At 46.3% G+C, this 17,826-nt stretch overlaps 1 protein-coding gene across 1 annotated transcript in view; it reads right to left on the bottom strand.

Moving 5' to 3' along the window:
• The window catches only part of CCDC60 (coiled-coil domain containing 60), a 231,516-nt gene that overhangs the window by 71,910 nt on the left and 141,780 nt on the right, over positions 1–17,826 (bottom strand). The window contains exon 3 of the mRNA XM_007938286.1: positions 2,741–2,911. Coding sequence (XP_007936477.1) covers positions 2,741–2,911 — 171 coding nt within the window. The remainder of the gene's footprint in view (positions 1–2,740; positions 2,912–17,826) is intronic.

Below are 17,826 nucleotides of genomic sequence, written 5' to 3'. Positions count from 1 at the left end.
TCTTGATTTTAAACCATGTAGTGTCCCCTTGTTCTGTTCGAACGACAGCCTCCTGGTCAAGGTACAGATTCCTCATGAGTACAATCAAGTGCTCGGGGATTCCCATTCTTCTCAATGTTATCCATAATTTGTCATGACCAGGATACCGTGGCCTTATTTGTATTATCAGCAAGCTGCCCAATCCCTTTGGTGGGCCACGAGCACTTCATTTGTGTGGTCCCACCCAGTCTTGTGGTGGGAGGTACAGGACTATGGGTAGTGGTCCATCATATTGCCTCCTGAAGCAGTAACTGCATGTTTTCCCCTATCTCCAGCCCCCGGTAAACAAGTCTGGTTTAGTCTGTATGCATTTGCTTATTCAGGGTGTTTCCAGTATGTGGGGTTCTTCTGGGTCTCTCCTATGTATTGTGTGTTTTTCACTCAGCGTAATGTCAGGGTTCATCCATGTATCAGTGTATCAGAGCTGCATTTCTCTTTATGTAAAAAACCCACTGCCATCAAGTCAATTCTGACTCCTAGTGACCCTACCAGACAAAGCAGAACTGCCCCACAGGGTTTCCAAGGCTGTAGATGTCTATGGGTACAGACTGCCTCATCTTTCTTCCGCTTTCTCTTTATGGCTGAATAATAATCCATTTCACGCATATAGCCCCGTTTATTTATCCATTCATCTGCCGATGACACTTGGGCCGTTTCCATCTTTCGGCTGCTGTGAATAGAGCTGCAAGTCTCTGTCGGAGTTCCTGCTGTCAAGTGTTTGGAGAATGCACCCAGGAGTGAATTACCGGATCGTTTTACAATTCTGTGTTGAACTTTTTGAGGAACCACCGAGTCCTTTTCCACAGTGACTGCAGGATCCTTGTTTTTAAGGCACACATGTTACTGTTTCTTTAAATTGACCTTCTGAAGAACGAAGTTTGAGAAAGGTGCAGATGAAAGGGGATGTCTGCTACAGCTTCCATTTCCTCTAGCAAATAGTCCGGCAGTTTGGGTTCCTAAAGGTAACCCTAAGAAGATCTGGTGGCACAGTGCCTAAGGCATTTGACTGCTAACCAGAAGGTTGGGTTCAAACCCACCAGCTGCACCCCAGAAGGAAGATGGGGCAGCCTACTTCTGTAAAGATTTACCACCTCAGAAACCTCATGGAGGTTCCTAAGAGTCAGAATCAGCTTGGTGGCAGTGAGGTTATATATATTTTAAAGTAGCCCTTACACAGTGGCTTTCAATGTGGGCTTCACATTGGAATCACTTGTTGTTGTTGTTATGTGCCGTCGAGTCGGCCCCGACTCATAGTGACCCCTCCTTGGGTTTCCGAGGCAGTATCACTACGGAAGTAGATTGCCCCATCTTCCTTCCGAGGAGTGGCTGGTGGGTTTGAACCACCAGCCTTCTGGTTAACAGTCAAGTGCCTTAGGCACTATGCTACCAGAGCTAGGGAAACTTTAAAAAATATCATGTCCAGGTAACACTCCGAGAGTGGCTGATGACATTGATGTGGGGACAGCCTGGGTGTCGGTATTCTAAAACAAGTTCCCCAGCTCATTCTACTGTGTAGCCAGGGTTCAAGTGCTGCTCTCCCAGGCCAGTGGTACAGCTGCAGGGTGTTTCTACCATGTATTACTTCTCTGCTTGTTTCCGCATCTCTTTCCCATTCCTAAGCTGTGCCTCATCCAGTCTGCAATAGCTAAGTACCCAAGGATTTTGTCCATGCAGAATGGTGCCATCTGTGGTTTTGGGTGTCAAACAAAAGGGAGCTTGAGACTCAGTAAAGTTTTCTAATTTAAGGCCTTGGGAGAAATTAGTTAACATGTCTAAGCCTCATTCCTACATCTCTAAAATGGGTAATAATAGTACCTATCTCTTAGGTGAGGCGCTCTGGGAGTGTAGTGCCTAAGGTATTTAACTGCTAACCAGAAGGCTGGCAGTTCAAACCCACCAGCCACTCCTCAGAAGGAAGGTTGGGCAATCTACTTCCGTAGTGATACTGCCTCGGAAACCCAAGGAGGGGTCACTATGAGGCAGGACCGACTCGACGGCACATAACAACAACAACAACAACAACAACATCTCTTAGGTGTGTTTTGAGTTTAGATGGAAAGATGGGCATGAAACACAGAGAAAACACTCATTGTCATTATTGTTATTGTTATTATTATTAATGGACGTTTCGTGATGGACTGGTCTATTGATGGTCCTGCCCTAATTAGAGAAAAGTCCTCTACAAAGAGATGAGGCTGCTTTATTTAACTAACAAACATACAGGGTTTTTTGTGCACCCACTTTGTGGACGTTGAGCTTGGACCTGGAGATGCAGCTGAAGATCTAGAGCAGGGATGCCGAGGTAGAAGAAGTGGCGTAGCACACAAACACACGTTTTCAGAACCCAGAGCCCAAGTGGGTGCTGGAAGTGGTTGGGCTGAAATCTGGGAAGTCTCCGGAGAGGACAGCATTTGTCCTGGGCTTTGAATGCTAAGTAGAACTTTAGTTGGTAGAGGATGTGGGGAAGGGTGTTTCAGACCCAAGGAACAGCACAAGAAGAGTCAAGAGGTAAGGACAAGTCAAGGAAGGGCAGGGAAGGAGCCTCATTTGGGACCCGCAAGAAGTCTTGTGTAGTGCTTACTCTGTGAAACGTGAGGACGAATGTGTGTAGTCAAAGTACTATTCAACCCACCAGGCAGTGTTCACTCCCAGTGGCCTTTCCCAAGACCCCGTTAATGCCAGAGCCACCACATCCACTTACATCAAACCAGTGTCGCCAAAATGGATTTCTGAGATCTTTTTGGCTGGCTGGAATTTATTCCTTTCTTCCTCTTGCAGTTTCTGTAGTTGCTGCTGCCTCTTTTTCATCGCGCTCTCCTCCTTCAGTATGGCAAAGTACCCACGGCCTGCTTTCACTGCCTGAATCAAGAACCTAGGCAGAGAGATGGAGGAAGAATTTTTAAAAGGGACAGTTGACTATTAAGACTGAGTCCTAGTGACATGGAACTATAACCTCTAAGGGGCACCCTCATGCATGCAGGGGGAGATCCCTCCCAGCTTTACAATTCTGGAATAGTCTGGCCTGTCCTTGAGTTCTGGACCAAGCTCTTATCAATGACCTTGGACAAGTCAGCATAGTGCCTAAAGCACTTGACTGCTAACCAGAAGGCTGGAGGTTCAAACCCACCAGCCACTCCTCGGAAGGAAGGTTGGGCAATCCACTTCTGTAGTGATACTGCCTCGGGAACCCAAGGAGGGGTCACCATGAGTCGGGTCCGACTCCAGGGCACACAGCAACAGGTCTTGATGGTCGCTATGAGTCGGGCCAACTTGACGGCACATATCAACAACAACAACCATAGGTCTCGATGACTCCTCCATTCACTAATTATTGATTGAGTGCCTGCTTTGTGTCAAATAGGCATACCTCTGCTGGGTCCTAACAAATAATGATTCACTTAATGCAAGTAAGGGCATCAGCAAGGTGCCTGACATTGAAGAGGAGCTCATCCATAATGTATGATGGAGGAACAGGTACTGTGAAGCCCAGGTTCCTGGCCAAGGCTGCCTTCTCTTCAATTTGCCTGAATGCTAACATTTGTAAGCACAGCTCAGATGACTAAGCAATAGTGTGTAGGTGGTTGCTTGCCAAGTCTCATAGGTTGGCACTTTGTTATTATCCTGATTGTCTTTTTCTTGCCAACTCAACCACTGTGTCCTAATCAGATGTCTTGATTCTGGTTTGATGACATCCTGTGCCTCGATGGTCTACACACCTCTCTCCCCTTTGCTAATCTTCATCTTGGTGTTGCATTTGGCAGCACTATGATGGGGAAAGAGGGAGGCCAGAGGTGTGTACATGTCTTTCTCTGTCCACCCATCCACCCATCTGGCTATCTGAGATGCTGTCAGGCACTGTATTGAACCACTTCCACCTCTCGCAGATGTGCATGTGGGTTATGGAATTCAGTTTCATGTGTTCAGATTCCTAATGAGCAGCCCCTGTGTGCTCGCCATTGTGTTGACTGTTGTGGATACAGTGATGAACAAGACACTGGGTCTCTCAGAGTTCACAGTCTAGTGAGGAAGAAAGAGACATGAATCCTCACTGACAACACAGATTGATGGGGCAGAGAGGCCTCTGGGCTTGGTATCAGGGTGCCTAATACAGCCTGGTGGGCATTTTCTTAGAGGAACAGTATCTCCTTTCCCACTTTCAGAGTTGCGTCTTCCCCTCTCCTGAACACACTCTGGGGCTCAATTTTGGATTGGAATATTCTCAGCCAGCTGTCGTGTCCAGACTGTAATATGATTAGTCCCTCCCTGGTGATGGGCTCAGCAATGCGAAGGTGTTACTAAGGGCATTTTCATTCCAGCAGACGACTCTTGTAAATGTCCATTGGGAGAATGCTGGGAGGTATGAGGTGGGCCTTTCCCAGCATTTTTCAAATTGTTCTGTACAGGTGGCAACCAACTGGTGACTTTCATTCATTCATTCATTCATTCATTTATTTATTTTGCAACATTTACTGAGAACCTGCTATTCCAGATGTCAGTGCAGGGTGCTGGGCTACACAGAGGCGTAAGAAAAGGCATGTGCCTTCAGAGAGTTCACATTCCAGTGGAAAAAGCATAAAAGTACACTCTCAGCACAATGTGCCAATGGCTACAGGAACTCAGAGAAATCTAGGGAGACTTTCTGGAAGAGGTGATATTTGAACTAAACCAAATTTACCAGTAGGACAAGGGGGAAGTGGCATACCAGTGGACAGAACAGCAGGAGTACATGCAAGCAGGTGAATCTAAAGATGGCCCGTCTAGAGAGCAACAGGTATCTTTAAAAATCTGGAGTGAAAAAGAGGTGTGGGAGAGCGGCCAGAGCTAGAGCTGGAGGAGAGGGCAGGGAGCAGATGGTACAGGGCTTTGGATTCTGGATTTAAGCAAGCCCGGGTGGGGGGCTGGCAAGGGCTGTGCCTTCTAGGACGGCTTCAGGAATCTCCAAATGCCTGATTCCGTTTTGATTAAAAACTGTTTATTACAAAACTACTAAAACCACAAAACGTCCCATTCCATCCCAGGCGAATTCATTTTGTACAAGCTTCTCCTGCAATTTTGATCACATATATTTTGGTTGCTCCATTTTATGAGGCACCTTTTTTCCACGTCTTGTCAGCATAACATTTGATTACATCATGGAATGTGATTATGCTGCATTGCATCCGTGGATGTGGGGGTTTGGATTCCAACACACATGTTGTGAGGATAGAGTTGACTCCATAACAAGGGAGGGAGGAAGGGAAAGAGAGGAGAGGGAGGGAAGAGAGAAAGGAAGGGGACGGGAGAGGGAAGGAGGTGAGGAAAGAGGAGGAGGGAAGACAGGAAGGACAGAGCACTGTTGTGTCCCAGCCTGGAAAAGCAGTGAAGTACCAGGTGACGCCACTGGCCTGGGCCCCCGCTTCCTGATTACTTTACTCTCAGGTGCTACTGCAGGAGCAATGGCTTTTAGCGTTTTCATTAAGAAGCTCATGCCTAGTAGCCCAGACTACCATCCTCATGTGCAGGACCCTCTGCCATCCAGACTTCAGGGAGCCTTCTCCAGAGCTTCCAGCTGTGCTCAAGGTGAGCAGACCATCAACAGACCTTTTCAGTGAACTAGATGGTATCGTGGTTTCTCATCCAGGGTAGACCTCCGTGCTGCTCGCCGATATTTCTGATGCCCCCTAACCCTCCTGCTTCTGGGTACATGTGTTCACTTATTTATCTTCACAATGATGCTCTGTTGTTGCCAGTTCTGACTCATAGTGACCTTATTACACACAACAGAATGAAACACTGCCTGGTCCTGCATCATCCTCACCATTGTACCGTGTTGGAGACCATTGTTGCAGCCATGTGTCCGTCCATTCCATTGAGGGTAGTTGTGTTCTTTGTTGACCCTCTACTCCACCAAGCATGGTGTCCTTCAGGAACTGCTCCCTCCTCGTACCACGATCAAAGTCTGTGAGATGAACTCCTTGTTCTAAGGACTGTTCTGGCCGTACTGGCTCCATGACAGATTTGTTTATTCTTTTGGCAGTTCATGGTATATTCAACATTGTTCACCAACACCATAACTCAAAGGCATCGATTCTTGAGTCTTCCTTCATTGCCCAGCTTTCGCATGCCTGTGAGGTGATTGTTGTTGGTTCTGTACTTATCATTTCCACTTACAGATGAGGATGTTGAGGCCCTGGAAGGTGAGGTCACAAAGCTGGAAAGTAGCAAAGCTGGGGTCTGAACCCAGGCAGTGGGTTTGCTGAAGAGACCAGTGGTGGTTGTGCTGGTTTGTGGATTGTCAGGGTGTTTCTCAATGTGACTCTTTGGCTTTCCATTGCAAAGTCCCACCAGCTGGCCCTGCAAGTCCCTTCCATTGCCTTAGAAGATTCCAGGGGCACCTGGCTCCCTGGCTAACTTAGGTGGCTTGTCACTGACTGGCAGGTGTCCCAATTAGCTGTGAAACCTCCTTGCTGCCATCCAGATTCTCTCTGGGCACGGAAGGCTGTTGATAAGACCTGTTAAGGCCTGTAAGACATACCACAGCTGGTAGGGATAGCGAGTAGGATAGGCCCCATGAGGCCCACCATGTGTAATGGCTCTGCAGGGCAGTGGGAGGGATTCTAGACCCAGCCCCTTGGTGTAATTGAGGCTCTCATTTCAGTGTGTAACTAGACAAGCGCCTGTCTTCCCTGTGGAACCTGCAACCCACTAAACCCAGTAACAGGCAATCAAATGTCTACATGTACGCTCATGGAGCAGCCCAAGGCTTTTTTTATCTTCTTTGATGGTGGTGGCTAACAACATCCTTATTAAATTAATTTTTAGGTAAGTGCAGGCTTATGGTTCATGCCATAGTTAATAGAAAGGGCTGGACTATTAATTGAACATCTACTACATACCAGGCCCTGGGCTGGGTACTTACTGTGTGACAGATCCTGTTCAAGGTACTGGCACTACAAAGGTGAACATGTTCTCAAAGAATTCACAGTCTTCACCACTGCATATTATTATTGTTATTGTAGTAGTTGGGAGAGGGAGTCTTGGTGGTACAGCGCTTAAGCACTTGGCTGCTAACTGAAAAGTTGGTGGTTTGAACCCATCAGCTGCTCTGTGGAAGAAAGATGTGGCTATCTTCTTCCATAAAGATTGTAGTCTTAGAAACTCTGTGTGGGCAGTTTACTCTGTCCTTTTGTGTTGCTGTGAATCAGAATTGACTCCACACCAGCAGGTTAAAAGAATAGTAATTTATTTGACTTACTTATGTACTATTCCAATAAGGATTAGAGGCAGGGAAAAAAAAAAAGTGACAAAAGCAAAGTATAGGAAAAACAAGAGTAAAATTCAGGTACGACAATTATCACAACTCATGTCCCAAAGATCTGGTATGCAAATTTGGCCCTGAGCATCCTCGTGACCAATGCAAAGAGCAAAATACAATACCTTACATGATTTCTAATGGCCATAAGTTTTAAAAACTGTTCAGGAGGTTTCTATCAGCTTCTGGTACTGAAACTAGGAAGAAATTTCCTTCAAGCACCTGTATTGGGAAGATATAATGAATAGCCAAGGTTGGCGCAAACCTCTAGATGCAAGTAGAGTGATGATTGCCAGTCCTAACGGTTAACTCCACAGAAAGGGCTGTGGAGTCAGTGTTGGCCAGTTTGAGGACTCTGGCAAGCAAGTTTTTGTGGTGAATTGCAGCCCATCTTTAACCAAGCTACCCAGACTCCCAGCTGCTAGGCCTCCTGGAACTAGCCAGTTGAGAGAAGAAAGGAATTGAGGGGAGGGTCTGGGTCCTCCTGTCGGACACACCAGTCTATTCTGGGCACTTCAGGCTATGAGATAATGAGTCAGCTAGCTCAGAAGTGTTCCCCCGATACTGAGGAGGCCCATTTGAAAATGCCTAATATTTTAGCAAATTCCCATTTAATTCCCTGGTAGGTTCCCTACATTGTCTCCATCGTTATTGCTGATTACCAGGCTATTTGTGTGAAGGGAGCTTTTAGCAGGGAAGAGCAGCTTTCGCCTTTAAATCCACTCACCCGGGGCCTCCTGCTCACTGCTTTCCACGTTGTAAAACTCCCCTGGCTAACATCTAACATCGCAAGAGGAACGATGGGGAGTGAGATAATTAACTGCATCAGGCAAGCGGAGGAAGAGGCAGATTATAAAACGGAAAGTTTCCTCTACCCAATACAACTTCTTCGGAACTACTGCATGAGAGGGGGTGGCTTTTTGATGTTAAGGGACATATGTTCTCTGTACGGGAGTGTGTGTGGGCTGGCAAATGCAGAATGCTCACTGTGGCAGCAGGAACAAGCTCAGCAGGGCTTAGCTGAGACAGACGAACGGGACAGCAGTAAAGAAACTCGGGTTTTTCATGCCCAACACCTTTGGACTTGAGGGGGGCAGTATGCATGGTGGTTAAGGTGTTGGCGGGGGGGAACAGCCTCTGGGTTGGATCTTTCTCTCTCCCTTGTTGTTGGTGCCATAAGTCAGGCTCCTAACTCATGGTGACCCCGTGCACAATGGAATGAAGTGCTGCCTGGTCCGGTGGCCTCTTCATGACAGTTGGTATGATCAAGATCACTGTCGAAGCCACTGTGCATTCTGAGAGCCTTCCAACCTGGAGCCTCATCTTCCAGCACTATGTCAGACAATATTGTGTTATGATCTGGAGGATTTTCGTTGGCTACATTTTCAAAGTAGATTGCCAGCCTTTCTTCCTAGTCCATCTTAGAAACTGTGCTGAAAGCTGTTATGCATCATAGCAACCTGCCAACCTTCACGGGCAGCCAGGTTTTGGTAGCAGGTGAGGTGTACCGGACAGAAATCAAACCCTGGTCTCCCACGGGTAGATAAGAATTCTACCACTGAATCCCTGGGAGCTCTGGTAGCATAGTGGCTAAGGCACTTGACTGCTCACCAGATGGCTGGCAGTTCAAACCCATCAGCCACTCCTTGGAAGGAAGGGTGGGCAATCCTACTTCCGTAGTGATACTGCCTCGGAAACCCAAGGAGGTGTCGCTATAAGTCAGGGCTGACTCGACGGCACATAACAACAACAACAACAACCACTGAATCCCAGCCTCGGTCAGCTAAACCCCAACCAACCAACAGGCCCATGAGCAAGAAATACTTATTGAGAGCCGCTGAGTTTTGGGGTGGCTTGTAACACAGCATCATGGTGAAAATAGCTAATAGATGATCGATTGTAAGATGCACCATTATTTTATGAACCACAAAGAAAGAAAAACACATACCAATTGAATTCAGACATGATAGTACGATGCGTCCCAATTTCAGAGATGTTAAAACGTGAAAAAAGAAATGTGCATGCTGGATTTTACAAAATAGGAAATTAAAGACCTGAGAAAAGCTGATCTGGAAGGAAGCTCAGAGCATATTGAGGTTAACAGCCCCTTCTGAAAAGTATCAAGGTCCCTGGGATGGAGCAAATAATTTGCACTTAACTGTTAGCCTAAAAAGGTTCGTGTCTCAAGGTCACCCAGGTGGCTGTGGAAGAAAAGCCTGGGACTCTGCCTCCATGAACATTAAAGTCAAGAAAACCTAATGGAAGAGTTCTCTTGTGTAAAACACAAGATGTTACTGTGAGTTGGAATCTACTTTACTGCAATGGTTGGGCTTTTTTTTTTTTTTTTTTTTTTTTTCAGTTCTGAGAAGTATCTGGCATTCCTGATAAACTATTTGAGCCATACTCTGATATTTGCTGATGAGATTGAGTCATTTCTGGGGTGTTTGATTTACCTACATGGCTCCATTAGACTCATAACAAGACTTTTAACTTTTAACTAGCTTGAGAGATGTTAAAGGAGCTCTGGTAGTGTAGTGGTAAAAGCATTTGGCTATTTACCAAAAGGTTAGCAGTTCAAAACCCCAGTTTCTCTGCAGGAGAACGATGAAAGCCTTAGAAACCCTATGGGGAAGTTCTCTATCCTGTAGGGTTGCTATGAATTGGAATCCACTCAGAGGCAGTGGGTTTGGTTTTTGGGTCTGAGAGGTACTGTCAAGCTCCTTGGTATGCACAGTGCAGTTTCTATACCAACAGCATTCGTATCACCTGGGAGCTGTTAGAAATGCAGAATCTTGGGCCTCACCTCACACCTCCTGAGTCACAATCTGGATTTTAACAGGATTCCCAGGTAATTCGTGTGCACATTGAAGTTGAGATGTACCTGATCTAGCTACCTTTTTTTCTGAGTTGAAAAAACAAAACAAAACAAAAATCTCTGTCTAAAAGAAAGTCTCCTGTTGGAAGCCTTGCTGCTGTTGTTATGCGCCATCAAGTTGGACCCAACTCATAGCGACCCCTCCTCGGGTTTCCGAGGCAGTATCACTACGGAAGTAGATTGCCCACCCTTCCTTCCGAGGACTGGCTGGTGGGTTTGAACCGCCAACCTTCTGATTAGCAGTCAAGTGCCTTAGGTACTATGCTACCAGAGCTCCCTAGAAGCCTCGTACGAATGATTAATGTGCTTCCCTGGTAACTGAAAAGTTGGTGGTTGAGTCTACCCAGAGACACTTCAGAAGAAAGTCCTGGCCATCTGCTTCTGAAAAGGCAGCTGTTGACAGCCCTGTGGAACATGGTTCTCTGCTGGATACCATGAGTCGGAGTCCTCTTGACTGGCACTGTCCTGGTGGTCCCTTATTGCATGTTTTAAATAAGACTTGGACACATGCTAGCAATGAGTTCATCTCAGAAGTTCTCCACAGATATCTGTAATGGACTTCCCCCGCCTTTGAGGGCACTCTGCTGGCAGCCATTCTCCCATGGCCTGAATCACCCTCCAACCCAACGGTCCTAAAAGAAACGAGGGCTGAACAGCACCTGAAGCAGACAGCCCCAGCTCTCTTTGCCATGCGCCTTGCATGGGACTGGATGCAGAGCTCTGCAGAGTTGAGAAGGGAACCCACATTCTCACTTTCTGAAAGGAGGGGCAATGGATTAACCACACAAATCACTGAATCACTATGTTAAGAGCCAACACCCCGGATGTACTTAAGAAACAAAACAAAACAAAAACAACTTTTAACGATGTTCGGCCCTACCTCCAGCTGGTTTTCACTCGCATTTTCCATCTCTACCTGCAAGAACTATGGGACTATAGAAGCAGCAGTGCTTTGACAAGAATGGCAGAAAGACATCAAGATAAACAAATGCTCCTGGAATCGGATTGCGGGGATGTCCTGCTCTCGCAGAAAGCAATTGCCTACCTGGGAAGTTTTCACTTAACAAATTTTACTGTTTCCAAAGAATAGCAGATAAGTTAGTTTATTCCCAGTTTGTTGAAGCTGGGGGCTTGGAGAGCCCCCTTTATCTGGCTGGCCCCCCTTGCTTTGTCAGCCCACCCAGACATATTGATTCCAGAGGAGGAGAGGGCAAACATGATAGAACGAAGGGATCTGAAAATGCCATCCTTAAATTCTCAAATTTTCCCGCAACCCAGTACAGGCAAATTAATGACGCAGCCCCAGTTCAAACGCACCAAGCAAATATTTTGCATTTAAATCCCCGCGTTAGAATGCCCTGTTTATACAATAACTTAATAAATCTAGCCTGGCTGCCAAATTGACAAGAAGGTGAGAATCATTCATTAAAATGCAAATGCAATTGAGATGAAATTTGGAATACATTTATTACAGTAATTGAACTTCAGTCAACTGTAGTCACAACACAGATTTTGAACTGCCTTTCAGACAAAAGGACGTGTTGTATTATTCCCCCCCCCCCAAGTTAATATCTTTGTCAGCATGCAAATTAAAGCCATTTCCTGAGTGCTAATGATTTGCAATGGAGGATTTCACTCTTCTTTATAGGACAAGATTGCAAGAGATGAAGGTCAACTGCACACACAAAAGATTGCGCTGGTAGCATATTGTGTGTACAGCAAATTGATTGCAAACACATTCTTAGTGCTTATTGCAACCACATTCTTTGCTAAATCACTTCGGTACATCTCTTTACCATCCATGGGTCATTCGCTCATTGTAATACCCAACAATGGGAGATGTGCCGAGTCAGGCTTTTCACCTCTCAGATCAAAAGTTTCACATAGATTTCTCCCCTTCCTGGATGACTCCACCTAAAGTCAAGGACCATTAATGTTTGGTTCCTAAATCAGATGCAAGAAAGATGCTCCCGGGACTGCTCTCACGCACAGAAAACTTGCCTCTCAATAGAGAAGTCCCTTTGGCTGCTGCAGTTGTATTCTCTCTGGCTCCTGTGCCAAATGCACAGAACATTTCTGAGGGCTGAGCAGCAGGGCGCACATACCCAGCAGACTGCTGTGCGAGCTGCGGGAAGGCCCAAGCTTCTCTGGCCAATAATAAAAGTGTTGTTTAGAAGTCAGTCTAAACCCCAAAACAAGAACAAACAGACAAACACCAAGCTCACTGCCATCTGATTCTGACTCACAGCGACCCTATGACAGAGTAGAATTGCCCCATGGGGTTTCCAAGGCTGTAATCTTTCCAGAAGCAGACTGCCTCATCTTTCTCCCATGGAGCCACCGGTGAGTTTGAACCACCAGCCTTTCAGTGAGCAGCTGAGGACCTAACCACTGTACCACCGAAAACCAGTTTGCTTCACCTGTGAAATGGAGCAATTACTGGTGTCCCCGTTACCGCCTTCGTATCCAGTTAATTGACCACGACGCACTGTCAGCTCTGCTGCCCAGGTTGCACCCGACTCTTCCTGTTGCTACCATCCTTACCAGAAACCATCATGTGCTGCCTCTGTTACTCTAAGTATTCTGTTACCTAGGCTTTTCTCTTTCCCAAATTGTTCCCCAATGGGTGCCACAGGACTTTCCCTAAGACACAATTCTCATCATCCCACTTGTAATGCTCCCGGTCCTTCAATGGCTTCCCATTTCCGTGGGTTAAAGTCCTGACTCCTTCCTCCTTCCCATGAAAACAAAGCCAGTTGCCTTCAAGTGGACTAGTGCCAAAGGCATTTGACTGCTAACCATGGCAATTCCCTATGTGTCCGAGTAAAACTATGTTCCACGGGGTTTTCAGTGGCAGATTTTTTGAAAGTAGGTCACCAGGCCTTTCTTCCAAGCCACATCTGGGTGGACTAGAACCCCCAACATTTCAGTTAACAACCAAGTGCGTGAATAATGTTTCCCCACCCAGGGACCCCATGGCAATGAGGATCTCTAACATCTGGACTTTATTTGTAACTGCTCACCCTGTCACTCCTTATGCATCTCTCGCAATGCAACGCAACCATTGCCATGGAGTCAGATCCGACCCACAGCGACCCCTCCTTGGGTTTCCGAGGCAGTATTACTACGGAAGTAGATTGCCCCATCTTCCTTCCGAGGAGTGGCTGGTGGGTTTGAACCACCAGCCTTCTGGTTAGCAGTCAAGTGGCTTAGGCACCACGCTACCAGAGCATCTCTCAGTCACTCACAATTGCACATGCTTTTTCTTCTTCCTCTTAGTGTACTTGGTTGTTGTTGTTGTTGTTGTTGTTGTTATGTGCCATCGAGTCAGCCCTGACTCATAGCGACCCCTCCTTGGGTTGCCAAGGCAGTATCACTACGGAAGTAGATTGCCCAGTCTTCCTTCCGAGGCTCTTGTCCTTAAAGGCTGGAGGAGAAGCTGTCAGTTCTGGTCCATTCAGGCCCCCTCCCTGCCAACTCTAGGTTAGGCCTCAGCTCTCTCTTCCTGGGTACTTCTCATCACTGTCCTCTCACTGAATGGCATTTCACTGTTATTAAGGATCGAATTATGTCCCCCCAAAATACGTGCCATTTTGTTTGGGCCATGATTCTCAGGATTATGCAATTCTCCTTCATTTTGGGATCTGATGTAGGTATCTTAAATGTTGTAAATACTCATCTCTGTGATGTTCATGAAGGAGTTCAGGTGACGCACGGCCTAAGGCATCTGCCTGCTAATCAGTTGGTTGGTGGTTCAAACCCACCAGCCCCTCCATGGAAGGAAGATGGAGCAATCTACTTCCATGAAGGTTTACTGCCTTGGAAACCCAGTGGAAGCTGCTATGAGTTGGAACGCACTGGATGGCAGTGAGTTTTTGTTTGTTTGTTTGCTTATGATGTTGATGAGGCAGGATTAGAGGCAGTTATGGTAATGAGGCAAGATACAATCTACAGGATCAGGCTGTATTTGGAGTTAATCTCTTCTGAGACATAAAGGAGATTATACAAGTGAGCAGGGGTCAGAAGGTCGTCCTATAACACCAAGAGAAGATGGAGGAGTGGGGCATGTCCTTTGGATCCAGGGTCCCGGCCTTGGGAACCTCCTAGACCCGACCCAGAGGAGGACTGATGACAAGGGCCTTCCCCCAGAGCCAACAGAGAGATAAAGCCTTCCCCTCGAGCTGGCACCCTGAATGTGGACTTCCAGCCCCTAAACTGTGAGAGCATAAATTGTTGTTTGTTAAAGCCGCCCACGTGTGGTATTTCCGTCATAAGCTGCACCAGATCCCTGAGACACCCGTATTTGTCTGCCTTCCCTCTTAGACCGTGGGCCCCTTAAGGGTAGGGCCTGGTATGAGGTACGTGGTCAGCAACTGTTGGTTTTCCTTCCCCACCACTCTTTCTCCCTCCCAGTGACAGAAAGTGCCTGTTGGCTACCAAATATCCATTTCTCCTGCTTCCTTAGTAACAGACCACATTACCTTGGGCATCAGTATGCCTAGCTAACAAATACAAAACAACACATAAAACTGCATTTCCCAGCTTCCCTTGAATACAGGAAAGCTCAGTGAAGTGTAAGTGGAAGCCGTTGGAAGGAGCTTCTGGAAAACTCTCAGAAGGGAACTGACACAGCTGGGTGGCATGTGCTCCTGTGGCCCTTCTTCCTTTCACGCTGCCTGGGACTTAGCTGCAGTGGCTGGAGCCCCAGCAGCCATTTGTGCCCATGAGAAACAATGCATGTGAAAACAACTACTAAGGGTATTATAGCAAATGATAGAAGGAGTCTGTCTGGGTTCTGGATGGCCACGAAGCCACGATACCAGTCCTGGGTGGCTATTGTCCTTCTTTGTGTGTGAGAGAGGTAAGCCTCTATCCCGTTTCTGTCCTCGTCCGAGACTATTACAATTCTCATATTTAACATGCCACAACCCTTGGCCAAATCACTGGTCACAGGTTATGGACTGGGGAAAGGTTTTAGGAGAGGTTAAGTTTGGATAATGGGGAAAAAGGCAAATAACCTAAGAAGCATGACACTCTGCCAAGAAGAAGCCTTGGGCAGCTGGGAGATAGCTAACAGGACAGTCTGAGCCTATGAGGGACAAGGGCTGGGAGAGCAGGGGAGGGGTTGGACGTTGGAGAGCAGTGGGGCAGTGGGAGGGGTGCACTGTAGTAACTCGAGTGTTTACCTTTAGGTCAGCACTGAGCTGAGCATTTTCTGTGCGTTATTTCATTGAATCCTCACAACATCCCCCACGAAGTTGTTGTTAGGCACCGTCGAGTTGGACCCGACTCATAGCGACCCCTCCTTGGATTTCCGAGGCCGTATCACTACAGAAGTAGTTTGCCCAACCTTCCTTCCGAGGAGTGGCTGGTGGGTTTGAACCGCCAGCCTTCTGGTTAGCAGTCAAGTGCCTTAGGCACCATGCTACCAGAGCTCTTTGCCCCATGAAGTAGGTACTCTTATCATCCCCATTTACTGATACTGAGGCTCAGTGACGTTCTCTTCTGGTCACTGAATTAGTAAGTGGTGGAGCTGGAATTTAAACACAGGTAGTTTGATCCTGAAATGTTGCTTTAGGAGATTACACTGGCTTTGGAATCAGTCTTTTCTAGTTTTAACCAATCATTTCATTGTCACTCAACTTCTGTAACCTTAGACGAGTAGTGTCATCTTTTTAGGATGCACTTCTCTCATGTATAACATTGGGATAAAATAATACACATCTGTCTAGGTGAGCAGTTGTCATGGAAATGCCACAAGTAGGTGGCTTTAAAGAACCAGCATTTCTTTGCTCACAGTTCTGGAGGCTAAAAGTTAAAACCAGGGTCTCGGCCATGTGGATTTCTCTTGTCAGGAGCCCTGGGCACTCCTGGGTTCCTTGGCTTATGGATGGTCCTCACACAGTGTCTGCCTTCACCACTGTGTGCTGGCTTCTGTGTCCAGTCTGCTCTTCTCATAACTGAGAAGTGATGAGTTTTAGGAGCCACCCTACACCGATATGGCCTCAGTAACATAATAAGGAAAACTATCAAATACAATTACACCTGTAGGTACAGGGGTTAGGATTCCAACACATATTTTGGAAGGGGACACAATTTGACCCATAACACCATCCTAGGGTGTCCGTGAAGTGATTCATGAGAAGCACTTATATAGCACATTGTACGTATTTAATAAGTGGCAACAATCATGGCTATTACCATCATCAAGTCATATAATGACAGCTGTTACAGCTGTTCTAGCTGGAGCCCTTGGTGCTTTGTGTCCAGGCGGGAGGGTGGTTGGGCTGCAAGCCCCATAGGCTTCTGGGAAGTGGCACTTAATTCAAGTGGGGAGCTTAGAAGATTCTCCGAGAGCGGCAGCGTGAACAGTCTAATTAGACCACAATTAGTCTGGGAATTACTAAATTGCATTTCACAGGAATTCATAAAGGTCTGTGAATCTGCTGCACGTAGTGGTGGGAGGATAAATGCTTGGTTATCATGTGAGTAATGAAGTTTATTAAGCTAAAGGGCCGGAGAATTAACCTCTGCTCTGCTGAATAAGAAATTACACACAGCAAACTTCTGATTATTTTAAGTGGGTGTTCTTTTCTAGGTTTTTCCTTTACTTAATCTCTATCTCAGACTGTCACTAAGGAAAATGAACAAGGAGGAGGAAGAAAGGAAGGAGAGAAGAATCTCAGGAGCTCACATTGTAGCCGGGAAGAGGTTTCAGAGGGAGACGCTGCTTCGAACTACACAACGAATTATAATGAAAACTATGGGTTTAGGCTGTTGTGTGCTGTCAACTCTGACTCATCACAACCTTACAGAACAGAGAAGGGCTACCCCGTGGGGTTCTGTAAGCTGTGATCTTTTTTTTTTTTTTTTTTTGAACATTTATTTTATTGTGGTTGGGGTAAAAGTTTACAGAGAAAATTAATTTCCCATTCAACAATTATATGCATTTTGCTTTGTGACATTAATTGTAACCCCTCAGTATAATTACACTCTGCACACTTCCTCCTTGGGTTCCCTGTTTTCTCTCAGCCGTCTTGCCTGCCCATTCCTGACTCCTGAACTTTGGTTTTGGGCAAATGCTGCCCTGTGGGTCTTGTATGGTTGATTGTTCTGAGGATCATATTCCTTACAGGTGTTATTATTATTTACTTTATAAATCTGTCTGTTGTTTGCCTGAAAGCTGGTCTCTGGGAATGGGCTCAGCTCCAGGTTTGAAGGGTGCCTTAGGGCCACTGAGTCATTCCACCAGTCTGCATCAGATTAGTCAATGTGATTTTTTAAAAAAATAACTTTTTATTGTGATTGAATTATCACTGGTGACTGGAATGCAAAAGTTGGAAACAATGAAGAATCACCAGTAGTTGGAAAATTTGGCCTTGGCGACAGAAATAATGCTGGAACTCGCATGGTAGAATTCTGCAAGACCAATGACTTATTCACTGCAAATACCTTTTTTCAACAACACAAACAGCAGCTCTGCATGTGGACTTCACCAAGTGGAACACACAGGAATCAGATTGACTACATCTGTGGCAAGGTGGTGGAAAAGCTCAATATCTTTAGCCAAAACCAGGCCAGGAGCTGATTGTGGAACAGACCATCAACTGCTCATATGCAA

This window comes from Orycteropus afer, unplaced genomic scaffold (genome assembly GCF_000298275.1).
Source record: "Orycteropus afer afer isolate SDZICR_OR568_19922 unplaced genomic scaffold, OryAfe1.0 scaffold00048, whole genome shotgun sequence".
NCBI lineage: Eukaryota > Metazoa > Chordata > Mammalia > Tubulidentata > Orycteropodidae > Orycteropus > Orycteropus afer.
The sequence above is the reverse complement of the archived record's forward strand: the minus strand, read 5'-3'. Positions and strand labels throughout refer to the sequence as shown.